We start from the raw sequence: 24,584 nt of genomic DNA, 5'->3' as shown, positions 1-24,584 counted from the left end.
AAAGACAAGTCTACTTGTCAAACTGGGTTTTTGATATTTTGATAACATGTGAACTTCTTATTTGGATCCTTTTTTCTAGGAAATCAAACAAAACATGGAAAGACTGATGAGTGCTCTGGGCTCAGTTCCTTCTAGTTCAATAACTAGAATGAGAAACTCCTTTGGACTGACAAGTACAATAAGGAAGCCTATCCAAAAGACTTAACAGAGCAAAAGAAAACATGAAAAAAAAAGGAAGAAGAAGAAAAGAAAGAAAGAAAGAAAGAAAGAAAGAAAGAAAGAAAGAAAGAAAGAAAGAAAGAAAGAAAAAACGAGCTTTAGATTATATTTGTAAATTGGAGAGCTAGGTACCCTTATTTCTTCCTGTGAAGTCATTGTGGAGAGAGAAGGTAAATGATCTTTTTTGAAAGATGTCTATAATACCTGACAGTGGAGAATATATTTCACCCAATAAAACAGACTGAAAATAGGTAGAAGAATTTCTTCTGTAAGATGCTAACAAGGTAAAAACAAAATGATGCCACTATAATAGCTATGAGAATTAGAATATCTTCTATGGAGAGATTAGCCTGACAATTAAAGAATCACAAGTTCTAAAATCAGCAAATTCTAAGCACCAAAATCTCAAAGAAAATGGATTTCTTTATTTTTTTGAAAAAACGGACAGTGGATTTTCTTTGATGAGCAAAACTGCTTTGCACAGTGAATACATTAAGTAGCTCCAGATATGAGTCTTAAATACCAATCTAAAAACATTCTTTAAGTGACAAGTACTTAAAGCATGATATATCAAAAGAAAAAAACCCAGCATATATACTAGAAGTGGCTAAAAACTTGAAAGCAGAAATTCCTTTTTGCAAGAGTTAGAAACTAGAAATGATACCACAGATTGCCCTAGTTTGTTTATACTTGCTATAAAAAACACATTTTAAAGGCAGTGTGACATAGTAGAAAAATCACAGGCTATAGTAGAAAAATCACAGGCTAGTGTGATAACGCACAAAAATGCTGAGCTTGAGTTTTGTCATCTGTAACAAAAAGGGGGGCGGCCTTCCCCCTTGCCGGGCTGTCGAGTTGTGGTAGGAACAAACAAAGCACCAGCATGGTATACAGAGCGTATGCAGACATGCCCAAAATGGTAGTCACTAGTATCATTAAACTTTAATAAAAGAAATTAGTACTTGAACCATGTGAAAATGAGGTACGGGAAGCCAGTCTAGAATTATGTTTCAAAACTAAAGTTAAACAACATAATACTGAATAAAAGGAAAACCCGTTAGTACCAAAGGGAAATAAAGACAATTACTGTACAACCCTAACTTTCAAGGAATTTGCAATTCTTTTACTCAAAGAATCTCTTACTGAGCAATGACTGTTCCAAACATAAGTCTGAGCAAGGGGGATACAAAAAAATAAAGACATAGTCAGGTCTTGAAGGAACTGAGTGTTGAAATATGAAAGCATATAATCAGAAGACACGTGAGGAACGGGCAAAGTAACGTGGAAACGGAGAACAAATGGCACCCAACTCAACTTGAAGTCTCATAGAACAAGTTTATATATAAGGCAACCCTCAGGATGGGTCTCGAAGAAAATAAAGGATCTTGCTCTTCAAGTGACCTGCAGAGGCCCAGAGACAAGGATGATCACGGGATTCAGGGTGAGTATGGCTGCAGCCTGGGAGACAATGGTTTGAAAAGATTCTGCAGAATCATCTTGGGGTCATATGACACTAAGGACTTTGGATATTCTCCAAGAGGTAGCAGGGAGCGGATGGGTGGCTTTAAATAGGAGAGTTAAATGATTAAATCATGCTGCTTTTATTGGAAATCGCTCTGGGGACAATGTAGGCTGAAGGGTGGGGAGTAAGCAGGATAGGGGCGATGGCCACAGGAATCCAGTGAGAGTAAGGTTACAACTATGTAGATAAGAAACAGAGGTTCAAAACTAAAAAAGAATCAATAAACAGGAGGTAAGGAGCCCGATCAGGGCATTTCTAAAGGAAAATCTCAAAGACTTGATAACCAATTAGATGCGTGGGCAGTCGAGGGCGACTGATTTCTAGCTTGGAGAAATGGGTGGGTGGTGATGCCAATAATGGAGCCAGAAAACATAAGAAGACAAATAGGTTTCATAGGCTAGGAAAGATTATTAGTTCATCTGGGAACATGTGGATTTTGGAGGGTTTAAGGGAGATAGACAGTTGCATTAATGGCTATGAAAGAAAACCAAAATATATCTTCCAGGGAATTTATAAGCCAAGAACTGTATTTGACTGTTTAAATTACTGAGAAAGCTCTTCAATTGCTCCAGTTGCTAAATATGAACTATGTCAGAGGTAAAGCTGAAGTCTCATCTTTTTTGTTTGTAGGCTCTGCTAAACCAAAATGGATTGAAAAGTTAGTATTTAGACTACCTCAGCAAATATGCATTGCCAGGGTGAACCCTACTATCTCTGCAGCGGTTGGAACTCTGCACCTTTTACTGTTGGCATTTCTCCAATCGACTTCACTAGGACTGAATGCTAGCACACCCTCAATTCTTTTTCTTCTCCACAGACACAATTTTATAGAATAACACAGCCCTGGAGGAGAAGAGTACTCAGCTATGCGGTCAGAAATCAATCTCTCCTTTTCCTAAGAGATAAAAGTTAGCTCCCTGGGAGAAGCAGACATTTTTTTAAAAAATGAAGAACACATCAATCCACGGGCATTCTCTGGGACCCTTGTCAAAGTGTAAAAGCATTTTTAGAAGAGATAGTAAGAAGAAACTTCTTAGGTGTCAAGGTGGACATTTCTCCTGCATTACCTGTCAGCCTGTGGAATATGGAACGGTTGGGAGTTTTTACACCAGGCACAGATGGCACCATACTCTCCTACCAAGATGTGAATCGACCACCTCCAATGGCTTACTAAGACTAAGTACTCTGACTTTAAAGACATTCCATGTCTGACCTAATTGACTTTCCATTCTCCTCTTGCCTCTACCTTTTGCCATTCACGTCCTCTAAAATACTTAAAGATGCCCTCTTTTTAGCTTCAATGACAATGTTATACAAATTAGCAGAGTAAACAGAATATCGTCTTTGCCCTTATCATATATGAGCGAATCATTCCCACCCAGAACCCTCCCAGATCTTTCACCCACAGAAATTATTCCTCCCTCATCCAGATGTGTACAGCCCTTTGCCTATATCTTCTGAATATTCTTATCCCTTTTCAACCTACACTACAGTAATTTTTGCATACATTTATCATCTTCTTTGAGAGAAGGGCAAGCCTGATTTATTCCAAAGATCCCAGCATAATGGCTTTGTATATAGTTAGTGTTGATTAAATATTGTTGAAGAAATGACTGATTGATTATTGATAAATAAAGATTTCATCAGAGGGACTGTATCATTCTAGAAGTACGCTGGGTCTGGGATATCCCAGAAACTGGTAACTCAGGACCTTCAGTGTGTTTCTCATGCCAGAAGAGGGTTCATGCCATGGTCTTTGGTCTACAGGTGATACTAAAAGCCAGAGCCTAGGAAAAATATATTAAGAGCATAACTTCCATTTTTAACATATTAGCTATCAATTTTCCTATATACAATGATGTCAAAACAAAATTATCTAATATTTTAAAGACTATATAATAAAATTTTTCTTATTATTTGTGTATTTCACTCATCAAAAGAAATGTATGTCTGATAAAGACATAAATCCAATCCTTATAAATCAAACACATTGTTCATTGCATGGAAGTTATGAGAACCACTGTGATAAATCCTTTGCAGGGTAAAGAATTCATCTATGAAGTCAAAGACTGAGAATAAATAATTCCCTCCTCCCTATTCTTTCTTCTCTCCTCTTTCTCCCTTTCTCTCTCTCTCTTCCTTTCTAATTTTCAGTAAACCTAGAATGAAGTTTAAATAAAGAACATTATTTATCTGAACACAGCCAACTTCAATGCAGGAGTGCATAATGGGGAGTTTCTTAAATCTGAAACGTGGCTAGAGGCATGAGAAAGAGATGGAAAACATATTGTTTCAAAGTAGTTCATATTGTTTGCCCAGGAACAGGCCTGGTTAAGAAGTTAGTAAGGTGGAAATAGCCCAGTCACCCTAGAGTGCAACAACCTGCCTTGGCTATCATTCTTTGCAGATGCCGCATTCTCAGATTGCTTCTCCATCCAGTGCAGACTAAGATGCCCGTGTGTACAAAGAGGCCCCATTCCTTATCTGTAAAGAGGGACACCCTGTTAAGAGACTGGGATTAATATTCTGAAAACACTCCAACATCTCCCATATTACTTCTATATCAGAGAATGAAGAGTCAGACAGGACAGCTGACTAAAATGAACTAGACTAGTTTTACTCATGTGCCATCCCCAGATGTGAAGCAAAACCCTCCCTCCAGTACCAGTAAGTTGGGCCAATTCCAGGTGTAAACTCAGCAGGGTTTCATGCATACAGAACTGCAGGGTGTGCTTAAAAAATCTACTTTTTAGAAGAACAAATGTGAGGGGTGCCTGGGTGGCTCAGTTGGTTAGGTGTCTGCCTTCGACTCGGGTCATGATCCCGGGGTCCTGGGACTGAGCCCAGCATCGGGCTCCCTGCTTCTCCTTCTCCTTCCCACTCATGCTTTCTCTCACTCTCTCTCTCTCTGTCTCTCTGTCTCAAATAAATAAATAAAATCTTTAAAAAAAAAAAAAAGAACAAATGTGAGAACATTGGGTTTTGTAAGATAATACAACAGCAGATAGCAACTGTAGAGAGAGTTTCAAGATGGCCCCCAAGATTCCCAACTCCTTGTGTATACACCTTGTCTAATCCTTTTCTCTTGAGTGTGGGCAGAACAGATGATTTTAGAGATGTGATTAAGATCCATAATCAGTTGACTGTGAGTTAATCAAAACAGAGATTATCCTGGGTGGGCCTGATTTAGGCAAACTCTTAAAAGACAAACCCTCCTGCTGCCCTGGAAGAGGCGAACCTCTCAGTTGTGAGAGCGCCTCTAAGAGAGAACGTGTGGCAACAACCTGAGGGCAGCTGCTACTTGCTGAGAAAAGTCCCTGGCTGACAGTTAGCAAGACAATAGAGACCTCAATCATAAAACCACAAGGAATTAAATTCTGCTAACAACTACATGACCTTCGATGAGGGCCTCAAGCCTCAGCAAAGACCATAGCCTCAGCAAAGACCATAGCCCCAGCTAAGGATTTGTTTGCAGCCTTGTGAGACCCTGAGCAGAGGACCCACCTAATCCTTACCTCCATGTCTGGCCTGCAGAAAATGTTAGATAATAAGCCACAAAGTTTGTGGTAATTTACTACACAGAAAAAGAAAACTCATAAGGAACTATCTCCCTAAACATTAAGAATAAAAGAGACTAACTAGCAGATAAAAAATTTTTTTAAAGAATCTTTATAAACTTCTATTTGGGGAGAGATATCTCTAGAATGCTAACTATTTCCTTGAATGTTTTCATGTAATAGCCTTTTATAGACAGACCCATACATAATGGAGCTCATTCTTTTTTACTGGCTAAATGCCTCTGCTGGTATTCTCCAAACTACAACCCAGCAAAGACTTAGGAAGATCTCTACTGTCCCACCTTATTCTTCCCCCTTTCTCCTCTCTAAGATTGTAACGTTAAGAGCTATATGTTCCTTGTATGAAAGGGAAGATGAGAAAAAAGAAGAAAGGAAAGATGAAAAGAAAAACCAATGCAGTTGTGTCTGTAAAGGAAGTATTTCAATTTTAACAAATTTCCTTGGACCATTTTAAACTGGCTATACAAGAGTACGTAAAATATATGCAAATATGAATGAGTTTCTAAACTACTGTTATTCTGAATACTTTGACTGGAATCTCCTTGATAGAGTCCGCTGGGCTACAAACTTCCTTTAAACCTTCAATCTTGTCTGACTAACCCCAAAGGAGATGTATTCTGGCCAAATTTTGATATGACTGGAAAATGTAGGCAAATATACAGCTATGAAAATGTAGGTTAATATACCATTATGTTTGGAAATGGACATTTCCCTCTGAAAGTTTTATATCCTCAAAAAAAAAAAAAAAAAAGAAATCTGTTTTTCTCAAGTGGTACCCCATGACAAATATTTAGTACTAAAAACTATTTTTTAAAATATGTACTTATGTGTTCTTTACTATACTTCCTCTTTGTCCAGATTAATATTCATGTGCTTAACACAAAAGTCTACTCAGAAAAGATTTTTTTAATACATTAAACATATTTAAAAAAAACATGTAGGAAAAGTGAGCTAGATACGGTCATGACGTTAACACTTGGTGTGTGTGTGTGTGTGTGTGTGTGTCTGTCTAAGAGTGTTGCCAGTGAGAAGTGTGGCTACATGTAATGAGTTAAAAAAAGTCATTGGCATTACTTTTTCATCCGAAATAGGGCATACATATTCAATGTTTGCAAGGTTCTTCGTTTTCTCAGTCTCATTGCACTGCAATTAAACACAAACCAGGAGAGAACACATTTCAGAAGGAAATGTATTTTAGGGTAGTTTTATATAAAAAGATTTATATTTTCCAATAGTTTTTAAAAATTACATTGGATATGAAAACAAATTCTAATTAATGGTCCACAATTGTCTTTTAATCCTAACAAGGAGCTCACTTCTTAAATATTAAAAGGAATAACTATTATATAAAACAATAAAGTGTCACCAGGTGATAAAATACATTATTAACTTCTTTTATGTTGCCCTGTGATAATATTTCAACTGATAAATTAGTAAGATTATGTTATAAGCTTTTATTATTGTATGCTTATTTTTTTTCCTTAGGAGAAATTTTGAATGATGTTTTAAGTTTTATTATTTTCCATTACAACATTAAGTCAGTAAGGCTAATAATATTGCATGGTGGTTAAGTTAGCAAGGTGGTTTGCCTGGGCTACTGTTTATTCTCTTATTTTTTCATCAGGATTAACCAATATAAAATAAAATAAGAAACTAAGATAACTATGAAGTATACGTAACAAATAAGGCAATGTACCAAGTAAACATATTACATTTTGAGTATAATAACATCATTCACTTTCTACAGAGTTTTTAATTGGGTGGGTGGCAATTTGGCAAATTTAAAACTTGCAAATAGTTTCATCTTGCATAAGAAATTAATACTATAAAAAATCAAGAGAAAGAAGGATGATCATAGGAAGAGGTTCAGGGAAATAATTATATTTAAATTTTGTCAACACAGAAAAGATAGCACAATAAGATAAAAAAACTTAGCCAGGGAAATGGTACGCCCATGATTCTAGATACAACAAAATTTGAGGCTAAAACTTTCTTTAAAGTATTTTTTTTAAGTTTCAGATTATTCAAGTCATCCTGCAATTCAAAAAAGAAGTAAATGAGAAAATATAATCTTCTTTCCTGGAGTGGGGTTTGTTGGGACAAGGGGTATTCATTAGATGTTGTTTAAAATAAAAAAAAGTCTTCCCAAAGTAAACCTTTATGTTACTCCACATTTCAAAATTTGTTTCACCAATTTTCAGCTGATTTCATACAAAGTGATTCCTTACAGGAATCCCCTAAACCCTGTGGAGCACAGACCAAACATATTCTCCAACAGTTTTAGGTTTTGGTCTTTATTTTTGGTTTTCATTTTCTAAATGCTGTTAGGTAATGATGGTCTTCCCAAATTAGAATTTAAAATTTCTAATCTTCCATTTTATTAACATTAATGCTTAGGTTTTTTAAAAGGAGCCATTCACTAGTACTCCCATCTACATGCCTTCTGGTCATCAAATGTTACAGTGACATAAAGAGACAAAGGTATCTCATTTTGATGATCCAAAGCCCCTCTCATTAGTAACTGATATCTAAATACATTGCTGCAGTAATTCTCAAGGCTATGCTGGGATGATTCACCACACTTCACACTCCATTCAACTTTAAATAACAATGAGATAAGCAAATACCAGTAACCTCATTTTCAATAGATGCTTTTGGGATCCATGTTGAGAGCCTTTGGGGTTTAAATCTGCAACTTCAAGAAGAAACATGTACATGAAACTAATCAGTTTCTAAGGTAATAATTACTAGTACCCACATTCACACATGGCTAAAGAAAGCAGTGGTGATTTTGTGTGCTCTTCGGGTGGTGGAGGTAATGGCAGTGGCAGGGACTGTAAGTTTTATTACAATATTTTCTCTTATCCAAAGAAGACACATTGCACTGCACTTCACCAATACCGTCTGATACATGTAGAATACAAAAGGGGAGAGAATGGCTAAAGCAAAAGTTAAAAACACTGTAAGAATGTCCACACCTTTTACCCTGAGTAGGGTGGACATCAAAAAAAAAAAAATTGAAGAAAATCAAATAAATTCTTCATTTCCCTCCCATGTAAACTTTTCCAACTACTCTTAAAGCACAAAGCCAGGACTTTTTTCCCACCGTAATAGGCATGTGTATATAGACTACTGGAGTGGAAATAGAATTAGATGTGCTTTCTCATGTCAGCTCCATGAAATATACCCTCATAGTAAAAAATAATTATACTTGAACCTCAGAAAAGCCTTTAGAATGAGTTCCTGAGTTTTGTGTAAGAGGCAGAAAAAGGAAAGATAGCACACAGAAGCAACATAAGCTAGGAGGAAGGTGGGGATGTTCATAGTGAAACCAACTGAGAGCATTTGTTAGGGTGAAAGTACAGACTCCTAAGCCTGTTGGAAAGACCACGGGCTCATGAAGAAAGCCTGAGAAGCCTGGGAAGGAATGGGGACCTGACCGTGGTCCTGAAAGAGAAAAACTTGCAGGTGATTAGGAACAATCTCCAAGCATCCACACAACACCGTACCCTTGTTTTCAACTATAGCTGAAACAAACTAAAAGTCCAATAATACTCGGGCTCAAAAAAATATGTCCAAACTTTCTCATATGCTCAGATCAGCCTTTATAATTCCCAGCTCCTCCCTCCCCAACATTCTCTCCTAGAGTGTTAGGATCATTTCAGGATTGAGAGGTACCTAGCTTAAAAGCAGGAATCGAGATTCTGATAAACTCGCAACGCTTAGAATTCTACAGAAAGCTTACACTTGGCAATCCTGATTCTAGTTTGCATTTCTTAAACTCTGATGGGAAACCATGCCTATCCGAAAAACCTCAAGGAATTATGCTCCATGTAAGCATAACATTCCAAACTCACCCTATAATCTAGACAGCCTTGAAACTCTAGAAAGATAAGGTGGCAATTCACTAACATGGACATTCCCACTTTCACCTCATAAAATTAATTTTTTAAAAAAATTTCATAAAGAGGCACCCAAATACGGGTCCCATACTGAACACGGGCGTCAGTCTTCCTTCAGGCTCTTTTCGAGCTCTCACAAACCCAGGAAGTCAAGGGGACCAACTACACCAATCCAAAGTATTAGTACAACACCGAACCCTGGGTGGAAGGAAATTTCTGCGCACAAAAGACACCTTTGCAAAAACGTAAGGAATTTCACTCCGCTGGTGGAAAAAAGAAGGTGGGACAGAAAGTAATTTATACGTGAAAAACCATTCTCGGAAAATACCATACAACTCGTCTAAGTGCAAGACTTACGTGTTCCGTCAAAACGGGTGGCGATGGTGTCGAGGAAGGTGTTCTGGGGCGCCAGTAATCCTTTCATAACCGGCATTTTTCCAGCGTGGTGTGAAATTCTCCATCAAAGTTTGTCCAGAAGGATGGCTCAAGAGGAAAGCGCCAAGAAAGGAGAAGGGGAGAGTGCTGACTGCAGCGGAGGGGGACCTGGCGCGGTGCTGGGGCCGATCAGGGGGAGGAGGATGGAAGGAGAGAGGGAGCGCGTTCCAGCCGCCGCTGCTCTGGCTGGAGCCTCTCGGCGAGCGCTCGGCGAGCCCGCCCCGCACCTCCAGGCTCAGCCCGGCGCAGGCTCCCTCTCCCGCCCCCTCCACCTCGCCAGCTGCCGAAACCCCCCCACAGTCCCTCAGCGGGCGGCAGTGCCCGCCGAGCGCCGCCTCGCCCCCCACCCCGCCCGCCGGGAAATAGCCGGCAGTGGCCCGGGGCGCCGCGCCCTGACCTCAGGCGCTGGGGTCGCGGAGGACGGCGCTCGCCTCAGGGCGAGGCCGGACGGCGCTGAGCCTCCCCGTTTCCAAGGGGCGCAGGGAAACGCGCGCGAGCGCGACTCCCACCCCCCAGGAGCCAGTGAACAAAGACCCCTTTGTTCCCGCTCCGTCCCTCTCCCGGGGAGACCGGAGTCCCGTGGGTGTGGTACTGGAGAAGGGGAGGAGACAGGTTGGAGCAGGTACCCGGCCTCAGCCAGGAGCTTGGGAGGGGACAGTCCCCTCCAGTGGTGTCCCAGTGAGCTGAGACAGCTGGGCGCCCCAGGGGGAGCTGGCCCCCTTCCGGCACACCTGACACTGCGAGTGCCTGAGACTGGAGCAGGGCAGCTGCGAGTTAGTTGCACGGCCCCCTCCCCAGTCACCCGGGTCTTTCAGCTTAAAAACTAGTCCAAAGCTCCCGGGTTTTTCCACCTCTCCTCTTGGGCTGAAAAAGGGGTGTTTCGGCCCCTCACTCCAAATTGCCATTGGTCTTCTCAAGCCATTCTAAAGTAAAAGAAAATAAGAGTTGTTTGTTGTTGTTGTTGTTGTTGTTGTTTTATGGACAATGGATGGTTTCTCACTCTCGTGAAATGTAAATAAACATTGCCAGAAAAGTTTTGTTTTTATTGATTTGCAAAATACAATGTAAGTAAAACCTGTAAGGTTGCCTTGTAAAAACGGCTTCAACACCAATTAGCCTAGCCCGCCTCCTCTCCACCACCCAACAACCCCACACCCCCGCCCAATGGCGAGGCTTCCTCCGAGACTGGAACCTCGGGGTGGAAAGCCTGGCCGAGTCCCTGGAACTGCAGGTGTCATGGAAAACGAAAGTGGTCTCTCCCTGCCTTTCTACCCTTTGCTCACGCGCGGACTCCCGGTCCGCCAACATTCTGCCAAGGAAAGCCTGGCCCAAGCCTCGGGCACAGCCCTGCGGGACGTGGAGGAGGACACCCGCGCTGGGATTCTACAAAAAACCCAGGAAGGGAAGGAGGTGTGGAAGGAAAAGTTGAGAGCCTAGGGGCAGAAAAACAAACGTAAGCCCAGGTGCTGGCGCACCCGGAAGGAAAGGAGGGGGGAAGCGAACAGGTGTGTGAGCCTCGCGAGGGGCAGCTCGAGTCCCCGCCGCCTGGGAGCTCGGGCGTGGTGGGAGCTGAGAGCGCTTGCCACCCGCCACTGTTGGTAGCGGGCAGGGGGTTGCAGGGAGGGGGGAGAGGGAGGGGCTCCTTGTTTGAATTCTCCCGGCTCCTGGGGCGAAGGGGGGACCCTGAGGGTTTCGTCACGGCTGCCCAGGGCTCCGGGAGGGCGGGGGTGTAGAGAGGGAGGGAAGCATCCCCCTCTCCCCGCCCCCAGTCCCTCTTTCTTCGTGATGCACTTCCTGCGGCCGAGGATTCCCTTTGTGTTGAAATTCAAGAAGATCCGGCCGCCGCGTGCAGCTAGCGGGGCGGGGGGCGAGGGGCAGAGAAGGGGATTCCTGAGTGGGCGGCGCGGGGCCGCAGACCAAAAAGGTCAGGCCTTTGGCGGGTGGTCTCCCGCCCAGCTGGACTCCTCGCCCGCCTACTCGGCCGCTCCCGCCCTCCCCCCATCCTTCCGTCCCGAGCCAGCTGTGCGGAAACCGAGCTCACGTGGGCGGTGTCCCCCACGCGGCGCGCCGAGACAACTGCGGGTGGCTCTGTTGGCTCTCTCTTGGGCGAAGTAGAGAGAGAAAGAAGAGGGAGCCCCTGCTTCTGTTTGGGCGGTGCATTGCGTCCTAGAAAACCCAGACTGCTGCTGTGACTATAAAAGCCTGAAAAACGCCTCGCAGCTAGTGGTTTGAAGTTCAGCATGAAATACATTAGGTGTAAACTAGGATTCGGGTTCATAAAATTTGCACTGTAGGGCTGTGTCTGTGTGTAAAAACTATTGCCTCGTGGGCTTGATGTACGTTGCCAGATGCATGAAATCACTTGTAAGAAACAAGCAACGAGAGGGACTTAAGAATGGCAACCCCAAAGAAAGCCTAGGTTTTATGGCAAAAGAAGTCCAGCATTTATCACTGTCTGTCTTAGTCGCTTCCCCGGTACCTACTATGTGCGAGTAACTGTGTTAGACAGGACAAGATTCCTGCCCTAAAATATCTAAGTCTGAGATCCTGTTGAATCTTACTGGTCTGTAGTAGAGGACTTGCACCACCTCTTACAGGCTTATATCCCCACCGAGAAGGAGGCTTTCTTTTCTCTTTTCTTTTCTTTTCCTTTTCTTTTCTTTTCTTTTCTCTTCTTTTCAAGATTTTATTTATTCATTTGAGAAAGAGAGAATTTATTCATTTGAGAGAGAGAGAGAGCAGGAGCACAAGGGCGGGGAGGGACAGAGGGAGAGGGTGAAGCAGACTCTCCCCTAAGCAGGGAGCCAGACATGGGGCTCCTCTGGATCCCAGGACCCTGGGATCATGACCTGAGCTGAAGGCAGTTGCTTAAGGGACTGAGCCACCCAGATGCCCCAAGAAGGAGTGTTTCTTAAGACCACTCTGGTCTTGGGATTCAGGCCTTCTCTGAGGGAGTATCCCAAGAGACAGGAATTAGGAGTACCAGTTTCCTAAGACCTGGTCCAGAAACTGCCAGAACTAAAGCAGGCACAGAATCCAGATTGGATGGGAGGGAACAGAGGTCCATGTGTTAAAACCTCCACATCAGTTGTGAGTATTTCAATTTTCGAAGAAGGTTGCCTTACAGTAGTATTCCAAAATTAGATTTAAAAATCTAATTTCACCTATTCTAAATATTTCCGTAACAGTTTAGGATTTCGGGGTACAAGATCTGGGCCCAAGTCAGTAATTCTTTATAGGGGAAATGTTAAGACACAAGTGTAAAAATATACATTGAAATTACTTGAGAACTAAAGCCATGTGTAAATGGCAATTGTTGCTGGTTTCTTTCATGTTTATTCTCTCCTGTTGGTGGAGGTCACAGAGAGGATGTGACCACTGATTGACCCCAGAGCTGACCTCTGATCAAAGGCTCCTCACCTTTTCCCCTATTCTTGTAAAGTACTTTCTGCCTACCTTTCCCATGGCTTAGAGCCATTTTTCAAGGACACAGACTAGAGAAAGCAAGCCTTTAAGCCACAGCTGCGGCCTTTATATAAACTTTTAAGATTCTGGTGGTTATATGCCGACATCTACTCGTGCAGATACTCAAGACAAGCCTAGTATGTATATTCCCTTGCTTGTCAAACCTGCCACCTACCAATCTGAAGTGGCCTGCCTTTTTCTTCCCTCTCTCCTTGCCTTCTGCATACAGGACCCATTTAAGATCTTTACCTGGGGAACCCCTGAGGTTTCAAACCAACATCTCAACATTTCATGCTGCCTTTTCAGTCTGGGTACGATTGAAAAGGGGCTTCAGAAACCACCCACCTACCCCCATATCTGTTTGATGGTTTTAGGTCTTCTTCATGTCCATTTTGTAATCATAGCATTCATTCAATACCATGACACAAACAAATGCTTCATTGATGTTTATGTATTTGACTATAGGCTTTGAAAACATTGTTAAACTTTTTTTGGCAACAAGAATTTTAGCCTTCAGGAAAAGTAGCTATTTTAATTTATAGTCTGGTAAAAAAGAGTGTCTACTCAGAAGTGTTGTGTTTTAGTTTTGTGTCGAGCTCTGATCCCCTTTGTGACTTTGTCCCGACCTTGGGAAAGTCATTTAGTCTTTGTGACTTAACACTTCCTCATCCGTAAAACTGGGATAATACTTTCCCCGCCTTCTTCACTGAATAGAAGAAAATATTTATGAAAAATCTTTGAAACAGGTAATGTGTGGCATAGGATACAAGGGATTATTACGATCATCTGTTTCTCTTTTTTGGTTGTTGTTTTCTAACACCTAATTCAAAGTTCTTTACACAAAATAAATATCATTGACTGTTACAATGTATGGTCTTATTAACTCAGAACACATTCATGTATTAACAACCCGTCACAACCTATGGCTTCTGAGTTTTTCCTTCTAAATATAAGTGACTTTAGAAGCTCAGAAGGAAAATCAAGTTCATTCATTTCTTTTACAAATGCTCCCGAGTTGTCCTGCTGTGATGTCCAACTAAACTGGATTCTGGTGGTATGGCTACTGACCCCGTTCCCAAAATACACTGAATGTGTATAGAAACTGGAATATTCTGGCAAAAACCTCCAAAGTTATGATCACAGTCAGGATAATCCAGATAATGCTTCAGTAAAAATATACAATCTCACGGCTTATTACAGCAATGCTAGTTCTTGCTCACTCTACATTTCCTGCGTGACTTGGCACATGCCTCTGCTCATTACTAGGGTCCAGATTGATGGAAGCTCTGCTCAAAATGTGTTTTCCTTGATAAGAAAAAGATAATCTGACAGAACACGCACTGTGTTTTAAAACCTCTGCTCACAACTTAATGGTTAAAATGAGTCACATGACGATCTGAATTTGAAAAGGGTGGTAAAATACAGTTTGTTTTGTGCCCAGTCTTAAATTATAAAGGTGACAACAGAGAGGCCAATGCCATCGAAAGAGAAGTTCAATGTTACTTACATTCCCCGAGAAATGAGAGACATGACTCACTATGCAGAGCCACGGAGGAAACACTAGATTTTAGTCAGGAAACAGGAGCAGGAGTGAGGGGAGCTCTTAAACCACAGCCTTTACTGGGGTTTCTGTGGGAAAGACAAAGCAGGGCAGAGTTTAAGATTGGCTAGTTTGAATAGTTGCGGTGGGCTTCAGGCTACAGGGGTGGTCTGTAGCTGCCTGGCACCTGGCCCTGTGGTGATTTAGGGCAAGGGAAATATTAGCTTGGAGGAGAGATTTAGATAAGCTCATTGACCAGTTCTGCATATGGTCTTCCTCACTTATAAGACGGAGAACTTTGGAAGCCCTATGCAAACCCTCATCCACAAATGAGAAATACTACTACTACCCTACCTTGGACTTTGTGATAATTAAATGAGTTAATAATGTAAAATACATAGGACGGTGTCTAAATTAGAGTAAGAGCTCTATAAACTCTAAAAAATAAAAAAGGATATTATTATTATTTGAGGCTCTCCTGTACAGACTCTCACCTTGGAAACTTAGGTCACTACAAAGTAATTGGATAGCTGATTCCTAGAGGTACGAGGATTCATCTAATAGCATCCTCAACTCTTGGTAAATTTTCACGGTAGTCAAGTCACACAGTCAAGAGTATAATCCAGACCACTTTGCCATTCAGTGAATGTGAGCCTCTTCCGGAACATGGACAGTGAAAACTGGAGATAATATTTGCTTATTTGTTTATTTATTTAATCTAACTATCTTTCCCTTACCTTGGAGATATTTTGTCACAGGGGACTTAACATTATGTCCTTTAGTGCTTATCCACAGTTTTCAACTTTCTGCTCAGGCCTCTTGCAAAACACTGCTGCCCCAGTTTCAGTAGTCCTTAATGGTGAACACCCTCAATTTCATGTTCCCTCATCTGCCAGTGATTTTATTTTATTTATTTATTCATTTATTTATTAAAGATTTTATTTATTTATCTGACAGAAAGAGAAAACACACAAGTAGGGGGAGCAGCAGGCAGAGCCAGAGGGAGAAGCAGGCTCCCTGCTGAGCAGGGAAGCTTGGGGGGGCGGGGGGCTTGATCCCAGGACCCTGGGATCATGACCTGAGCTGAAGGCAGGCACTTAACCAACTGAGCCACCCAGGTGCCCCTGCCAGTGATTTTATAACTTCATTCGTCCTACCATCTTTCCTTTTCTGCCAGAAGATTAAGTGTTCTCTGTAAAGTATCACATAACCCCCATAATTTTTCATAGCTGACTTCCAGAACTGTGTTCCATTTGTCAAGCCCTTCTCTCCTATATATATATTTTTTATATTTACTTCTCTACTGGTTTATTCTCTAGACCTATAACTATTCCAGATTCTCTGATCCTAATAAATACCCTTCCTTGATCTATGTAATCTTTCACGTATCTTTCACATGCAAATTTCCTGAAAATTAACCTATAATGACCATGACTACTTTCTTACCTCCTCATTTCCTCATCAACCGTTTATAATCTGGATTTTTCTTCAACCATTCTACCAAGGTGTCTCTTATTGAAGTCATTGATGACCTAGTTGTCTAAACTTATGGACATTTTCAGCCCATATATTCCTGATTTTTTTTTCCTGCATTTGACTCTGCCAATTAATTCTTTCTTAAAACTCTCTACTCCATAAATTTCTAAGACAGCAAACTTTCTTGTCTTGGAAAAAAAGACCCTTACCTGTTGAATGTTTAATGTTCATTAAAAAATCCTTTCCTTCAATTTGTCTTCATAGTCCAGTGTTCTTCAAGATTCCATAAACTAGATTACTAAATATTTTCATCTCAATTACTGTCTTATCTGAAATATCTCCTCTATGAGAATACTTTTCAAATGTTTATATGAAACTAAAGCCTCTCCTCTAAGCTTCTGACAAAATTCAACTGTAGGCTTTATATTACACTTTGAATATTTCTCCCACACAAACTTTTGTATCCATCATTAAGTAAGTCCCCAGGGAGACATCCTCCTTCTTCTTCTTCTTTTCTTTTCTTTTTTATTTTTTTTTAAGATTTATTTATTTATTTATCTGAGAGAGAAAGAGAGAGAGTGGGGATGGTGGGGGTAGGAGCAGAGGGAGAGGGACAAGAGTGCAGAGCCTGACACAGGGTTCGATCCCAAGACCCAGAGATCATGACCTGAGCCAAAGTCAAGAGTCAGATGCTCACGGACTGAGCCACCCAGGTGTCCCCTTCTTATATCTTAGTCCCAATCTCCATAAAATCTTTCGGCCCTTATTTTATCTCCTAAGTATATCCTAAAGAATTTCTCATTTTTCCATCTAATCAATGTCCTAGTTTGGGTCTTTTCCATGTCTTCTGTGAACTCCTGCAACGCCTGCTAAGTGGTCTCCTTACTTCGAGTTTTCTCTACCTCAGTTATTCTTGACACTCCAGCTAGCATGATCTCATTAAAAGGTAAATCCATCATGTCACTCCTCACGCTGCCTAGAGGGTAAAGTCAGAGGTCTATGTTCTGAGTTCAGCTTATCTCCTCATGATGCATTTCTCATCATACTCAAATTTTTTGTTCAAGGAAAACAAAATTCCTAGAAGTCCCCAAAACATGCAGTGCTCTTCAAGAGACTGTGACTTTGATCATACTATCCTCACTTCCTGGAAAGCGCTTTTTAAACCTCCTTAGCATGACTAACACACACATACCCACATTCTACTCCCGCCTAATTTGGATGCCCCTTAAAATGGAGTCATTTTGCTTTCACAACAGCTGTTGTATATCAGTTGTGTATAATCTGACCTAGTTTTACTTCTGTGCTTTTAAGTAAGTTACTTATCTCTCCTGAATCTCATGGGAATTATAACATACATTTCACAGAACAATTGTGAGGGGTAAATGAGAAAAGACAAAGAAATTGACTAGGGCAGTGACCACCATTTCCTCATCATTCTATTCCCAGTGACTAACATGGTCTCTGGCACATTGCAGACATGGAAATATTTGTTGAAAGAATAAATGTTAATTATCACAATTATTATCTCAATCATTTCACCATTATATTACTTTCTGTTTTTTAGTTTATCTCTCTGTCTCTTGCACCACCGAGCGTTTAAATGTTGATTATCTTAAAGCTATCTTATCCAATGTCTTATTTAAAGTATCTGGCATAAGATGTATTTAAAAATGTTTGATGAATGAAGAATGAATGAATGGATGAATGAATGAAGTTATTCTATAGCAGGTCTTCCTCTACAGCAAGTGTCAACACTGACTTCACTGCCCCTTCATTACAGTTCCCCTTGCTATCCAATCTGTTCTCTATTCCCTGGTTCATTGATATCCTGAATGTAGATGTGGGTGTGTGGATATGGGAGTTCACTTTTGATTTATTGATTTATAAACCACATAAATTTGAATTTAAAAGAGTATTCTGAGCGTTTTCCCTATACTGTTGGATTGGTCATTTACAGGCAGAAAATGAAGGGAGGAGTTCATATATGATCTAAACTTCTCTGATCAAATTATTGAACAGATACTTTCTAATGTACATAAGAATAATGTACATTCTTTAAATCACAAAAATTTCAAGCTATAGAGTCTTTTTTCTATAACCTTTCACAATAAGTCCAAGGCAAGCTCCCATGACTCTGTCCTGTGCTGGAAACTCCATCTCTCCATGACATCCATATTTTTCAAAAAAGGGCTCCAGTTGTGGCATGTTTGTTAAGCTGAATGGACTACACATATTAACAGATAGGTGAGTATTTATGAAAAGTGAGATGATGTAATTTCTGCTTAATAAAACAAACTTATTCATAAAGTAATCTCTTCCTACTTCTTAAACTATTTTCAAGCAGTTCACTATTAAGACATACACAGAACGTTAGTTTAAATGAAGTACATAATATGAGTACTGGGATTATAAGAACTTTTATTGCTTCTTTATAGTTTGACATATTTTCCAGATTTTACCTAATGAATATGTATCACTCTATAATGAAATCTAAAATACACTCAGAAAAATCAGAAATTACATAAAGGAGGGGCACTTGGGTGGCTCAGTCAGTTAAGCGTTTGACTCTTGATCTCCTCTCAGGTCTTGATCTCAGGGTCATGAGTTCAAGCCCTGGAAAGAAAAAAGAAATTATATAAAGGAAAGAGCAATTTATTGTACAAGAAATGTGATTTATTCATCTGAGCTTTAAATTAAGCTCTGAGTTAAGTAGAGGCCAAAACAGGGCTTGGTGAATATATAAGCATCTCAGTCATTTGGGTGAGATCAAAATCTTTCCTGGTGCTAAATTCCAAGAAGAATTCCAGTCACTTAGTTTTATTGAAATAGCAAAATATTGGGCATCAAAAACTCAAGTTCCATTACAGGCTCATTCTCAACTAATTTTGAGACTTTGGACAAATCATTTAATATCTCTGGGATTCATACAGAGAGAGAAGGAAGAGTAGTTTTGGATCTCCAAGGTCCCTTCCAGCTTTAATATAATGTGATCCATGTTTAGGGAAAGTATTTCAAAATAAGATTGGGGGGTCACGTCTTTACACTTGGAAGTTGAATCCCTGCAACAATCCTTGCTGCCCCTGAGAACTTAGAAGAAAAACTGTATCCGATTGCTCACATACAGATAAAGAAAACGCAGAGTCTTGCCTAATGCATTAAAGATGAAAAGAGTGACTCTTGCACCCTCCTTCCCTTTCCTAGATTCTATCCTGGTTTCTGTTTTTAGACTTTCACACAAGAAAAAATATATATATAAAGTCAGTCTTTTTCAAGTCTCCTGCTGCTCTTTTGTATGTATTTAAACCCAATGTTTTAACAAAAGATGAGAATAGATGCTCAGTGCTGATGTAAATGGCAATGCCGTCATCACTCAGCTAATGGAAAACAGAAATAAAAGGGTAGAGAGGGGGAAGGGAAGGGTCAAACAGTTCTAAGTGTTGATGAAGTAGATGTTTAAAAGTTGTAAGTTCTTGGTAGGCGGACATCATGCTGTTTATTTCTTGTTTAATCTCATAGTGCTGGCTCAGTGAACTTTTTCTTTTCTGAATTGTAGTAGCACGATCCAAATTCTGTATTTGGTTCTGTCTCATGAAATATCAAGACATGTCTTCTGTTGGTATCTTCTTTCTAGAAAATGTAGTTACATTACCTTTCAAGGCTGCATGCCTTGGGTCTTCTACTAATCAGAGACATCTTAGGTACCAGGATTGTATTTTAGATGCCCTGTGTCTCTCATGGTGCCTAGCTTGAACTTTGCTCTTTGTAGGTTTTAAATATAGACTTGTGTCCTCCAAAACATAGTGGGTTATTTACAAGGTGTGGATTGGTTTAAAGGACTTAACTATGATCTCCACGTTGCCAACCTCTTCATTCCACTATTTCATGCAAAATCCTTGAACTACAGATTCACTTCAACTGCATTTTTTTTATTATTTCCCCACCTCCATATCTACCTTTTCGTCCTTCTTTCCATTACTTAGCTATTGTCTCAAAATTCACTTTCTCTGAAAGATTTTCCCACTTTGGCCATCACTTTAACTTTCAAGACTCAGTTATTCCTTTGCTGCTTCCCAGTTTTGAAATGTTCCTTATGTAATTCCATTCTAAATAGTTTGTAAGGAACAGAGTTGAGTCACTTTTTTCATATTGTGGAATATGCGATAACTGGCACCTTATAGTAGCTCAATAAATGCTAGTTTCTTCCCCTTGTAGCTGCCTTAAAATTGCAGGCAGTCAAAACATATTTTAAAATTACACTGCTGAAGCCATTTCTGGTGGTGAGCTTGGCACTTAGAGATCACTGCCACTCTACTGTATTCCTTAATTCAAAGTGGAGTGCAGTAAAGTGACAAGAAATTCAGTACAGGGGTGCCTGGGTGGCACAGCGGTTGGGCGTCTGCCTTCGGCTCAGGGCGTGATCCCGGCATTATGGGATTGAGCCCCACATCAGGCTCCTCTGCTATGAGCCTGCTTCTTCCTCTCCCACTCCCCCTGCTTGTGTTCCCTCTCTCGCTGGCTGTCTCTATCTCTGTCAAATAAATAAATAAAATCTTTAAAAAAAAAAAAAAAGAAATTCAGTACAATTCTGAATCATAGGATGGCAAAACTAGAGGCCACAGAGGCTATGCATTGACTCTAGCAGAGGGAGAGTGGTACACTAAGAAAGGCTATGACTTTTCCAAGGTCAAACAGTCAATTCAAGAGAGAACACTTAAATCTAAATTGTCTCAGCAGAGTACCTTATGTGACTTTTCTTTATGTCTCTGCTTTTCCTGGATTAATATTTTTCAAACTATGAAGGATGATTAAGGTGTGTGCCTCTTGATGCTTACTCCCCAAATGTGGCCATGGAAGATTAATTTCCTCCTTTTCTTTTGAGTTGTAACTCTTCTGATAAAATATTCATGGCAGTTCATCTTTTGTAAAACACCTTTAAAGCTTCTCGACCAGAAGTATTTATCCCCCTGATGGGTCATGGTAAAGTTGGTAAAGTTACTTGTAAAGCCACAGGAGAAACAAGGCCCATCTTCCAGAAACTTTATTTTCATATAAAAGAGGAGCTATATATTTCCTTTTTAATAAAAGGATTTTATGGGGCGCCTGGGTAGCGCAGTCGTTAAAGCGTCTGCCTTCAGCTCAGGGCGTGATCCTGGCGTTCCGGGATCGAGTCCCATATCAGGCTCCTCCGCTGGGAGCCTGCTTCTTCCTCTCCCACTCCCCCTGCTGTGTTCCCTCTCTCGCTGGCTGTCTCTCTGTCACATAAATAAATAAAATCTTTAAAAAAAAAAAATAAATAAAAGGATTTTATTTTTAAATGTCAATGTTGTGGCTACTACTTCAGGCTATTCTTCCTGGAATATGCATTCAGGCTGCCTTGAGGTGAGCAGTTCTCAAGACAAAAGGTTGACAGGGAGAATGTAAGACTGCCTAGTGAGTCTCAAAACATCCGCAATGTCAGTGTATAGACCTGTCTCTGTTATGTAACTTGTGCTTCAGCCTCGACTTTCTGTCAATCTCATTCTTTGGGTTCCCTACCATGTAGCAAAGTACTGAGCACAATACATATTATCACCCAATAAATGTAGAATATATACTGAGGATGACAAATAGTTATGGGGACCATTTGTAGAGGTAACGGAGGTATCAGACCTCCCCAAGAGATATGAAGACCCAACTATGCCATAGCAGGGACCACAGGAATAGAGAAGGTACAACACTTTGAGAATATTTTAAATTCTAAGGAATATTAGAAAGAAAAAATTCCAGACTACCTTGAGGAATAATTTCATTTTAAATTGCTGACATGAGAGAAAATAATGGGAAGTTCAATAAAGCCTATTACGCACATGGGTTGTAATAAGACCAGCCATTCATAGTTCAGTAACTTTTGCCTGCACATTAATTGCTCATTTTATTACACAGTCACATGATGCTCTATGCTGCCTTATTTTATTTTGTCTAAGAGAGACACACATAAAAATCCCTCTTTAAAACATTAAAGAAAAAATAATATTTAAGTTTTAATTAAAAGGAAAAGATACAGTTTCTGAAATAATAAAATCATTAGAACTTTAAATCTTTACATTTGTGGGTTTTATTTTCTTTCACCAAAAAAAAAAAAAAAAAAAAAAATGCCAATGCTTTCAACATTGTAAGGTAAAGATTATGGAGAACTTGTTTCCTAAGAACAAAATTATCAATGTCTTAAAGAGTACAATTTGTAGTTAACTTTTCATTTCTTTCTTTTAGGTGACAATTTCACATGGCAGTCACAATCTTTTTTGGGAGATAGGAGAATCTGGAGAAACAAAGCATAAAAATTGTTGGGCATGCTAAGATACATTTGAGTGTGGTAAGCCCCCAATGGCTTATTCTTCTCATTAAAAATACATAAAGATCAATATCACAGCTGTGCTGAACGCACAAAATGATTCAAAATAAAAGCCATTCACAAAGTGATTCAGGTACCATAGAGATTGTGATTGCCCCGATGAAGAATGAGTGAGTGAATGAATGAATGAGTGTATGGAGTCAAGTACTTTGGGATCAAGTGGCCGGTGCCTTGGCTCAATGTGCTATTTCTTTTTTTTTTTTTAAGATTTTATTTATTTATTTGACAGAGAGAGAGACAGCCAGCGAGAGAGGGTACACAAGCAGGGGGAGTGGGAGAGGAAGAAGCAGGCTCCCAGCGGAGGAGCCTGATGTGGGGCTCGATCCCAGGACTCCAGGATCACGCCCTGAGCCGAAGGCAGATGCTTAACCGCTGTGCCACCCAGGCGCCCCTCAATGTGCTATTTCTGTACAGTGGGGTGCAGAAATGTGGACCTCTTTGAATTTTGGAAACGAAGAGTATTTTTACTGATCAACAACCCACACTGTAGCTCCTTTGTATTAAGTTTGAATTTCAACAGTTAAACACTCCCCTGGATAGCATTTTGTAAGCTTACTCATTCTTCACTGCCAAAAGCAACAAAACAGGAACATCTAACAATTTTAATTGCTATTAAATGCTTATTTAAGCACATGTGAAAGAATTTCAGGGGAAGTAGCTAAAATCACCTCTTATTCCACACTGAATGTAGAGATTACTTAAAAATAAAATCTTTTTAAGAAATCACGTCTTATTCTCTCTTTTATTTTAAGGATTAAATCCTTTGAAAGTTCTACTTTCTTTTGAAAAATGCGTAGCATTTTATTATATTCAGAGGATGAATAGTCCTTAATCATATTAATTGCATTCAGGAAAAAATTAGACATTATAAACTAGAGTCAAAAGTTAATAATTAAATTGAAAATTTATCTCTCCCATTTACAAAATTTCAAGTTTTATTTTATTGCTTCCTGAGATATAATCTAAACAAACTGAAAAAATTGGGGTTTTCTGTGGATTATAAATTCACAAAACTCAAAAGCATAACTTGACTTACCAATTGGGCTCTTTCCACATTCTCATAAAAACAGGCCTAGTAACAATTTGGATACACACGTTTCAAAAGTAAATTGAGGAGAAAAGGGCATTGGTGGTATAATTGACAAGAGGCTTGGAATAAGGAGGCTCAAATTCTAATATTGAAAACTTATGGCCCGTAAATCATATTATAAATACTCAGGATCTTTGTCACCTAATAATGAAACTTACTGAGTATAAACAACACCGCTCACGTTTCTGTGACAATCTCCCTAAAAGACCAACAGCAGTTTGATAGGACTCAGGTGGTTCTCAGACTATGAGAGTAGGAGTTCTTTGTAGGATGATTTTAGATTGTACCAAGATGACATTATGCTATTTCAATAATTATCTATTATGAAAATACATACTTAAAAAGATTTCCCATTTTGGTAATGATTAAAATATTGCTGAATGTTTCTGTTCTTCAAATATTTCTGTTTTAAAAGACATTATATAAAATATTAAATACATAATACTACAGCTGATAATATAGTAAACAGATTTGTAAATGATGGAAGAAGTCCGGTTATGGGGAAACAAATGCTGCCTGGGCTATGCAAACATCAGTTTGAGAAACACGAAATGACATTTATTTGAGATTCCTTCCAGTTTTTAAATAATACAGGCCTTTAATAAAAGTGAACCACATTAGCTTCTTACTAGATGGTAAAAACAAACAAACAAAAAACAACCCAAAAAAGGCCACCACACAGCAAGTATCCTGAATATACATTTCTTTATATCTTGGGACATTCCTTCTCAGTAGTTATTCAGGGACGTTTAAAAGGACCATCACCCAGAACACCTCCAAAGAGATTACTGAATCAATCCAAATGGTACTGATGCCAGGATAGACACATAAACCAAAGAAACAAAGTAAAAACTACAGAAATAAACCTCTTTATATAAGGTTAACTGAATTTCAATAAAAGTACCAAAACATTTCCATCAGGAAAATAAAGTCTTTTTAACTAATAATGCTGAAACAACTGGATGC

The 24,584-nt window shown here is 39.8% G+C and overlaps 1 protein-coding gene across 1 annotated transcript in view; it reads right to left on the bottom strand.

Annotated features, from left to right (window-relative positions):
* KCNH8 (potassium voltage-gated channel subfamily H member 8) overlaps window positions 1–9,681 on the bottom strand; it is a 361,687-nt gene extending 352,006 nt beyond the window's left edge. Inside the window, exon 1 of the mRNA XM_026496942.4 lies at window positions 9,579–9,681. Coding sequence (XP_026352727.2) covers window positions 9,579–9,654 — 76 coding nt within the window. The 5' untranslated portion in view covers window positions 9,655–9,681. The remainder of the gene's footprint in view (window positions 1–9,578) is intronic.
* Between the last annotated feature and the right edge of the window lie 14,903 nt (window positions 9,682–24,584).

This window comes from Ursus arctos, unplaced genomic scaffold, assembly GCF_023065955.2.
Source record: "Ursus arctos isolate Adak ecotype North America unplaced genomic scaffold, UrsArc2.0 scaffold_20, whole genome shotgun sequence".
NCBI lineage: Eukaryota > Metazoa > Chordata > Mammalia > Carnivora > Ursidae > Ursus > Ursus arctos.
Note: the sequence above shows the minus strand (reverse complement) of the source record. Positions and strands in the feature narration are given on the sequence as shown.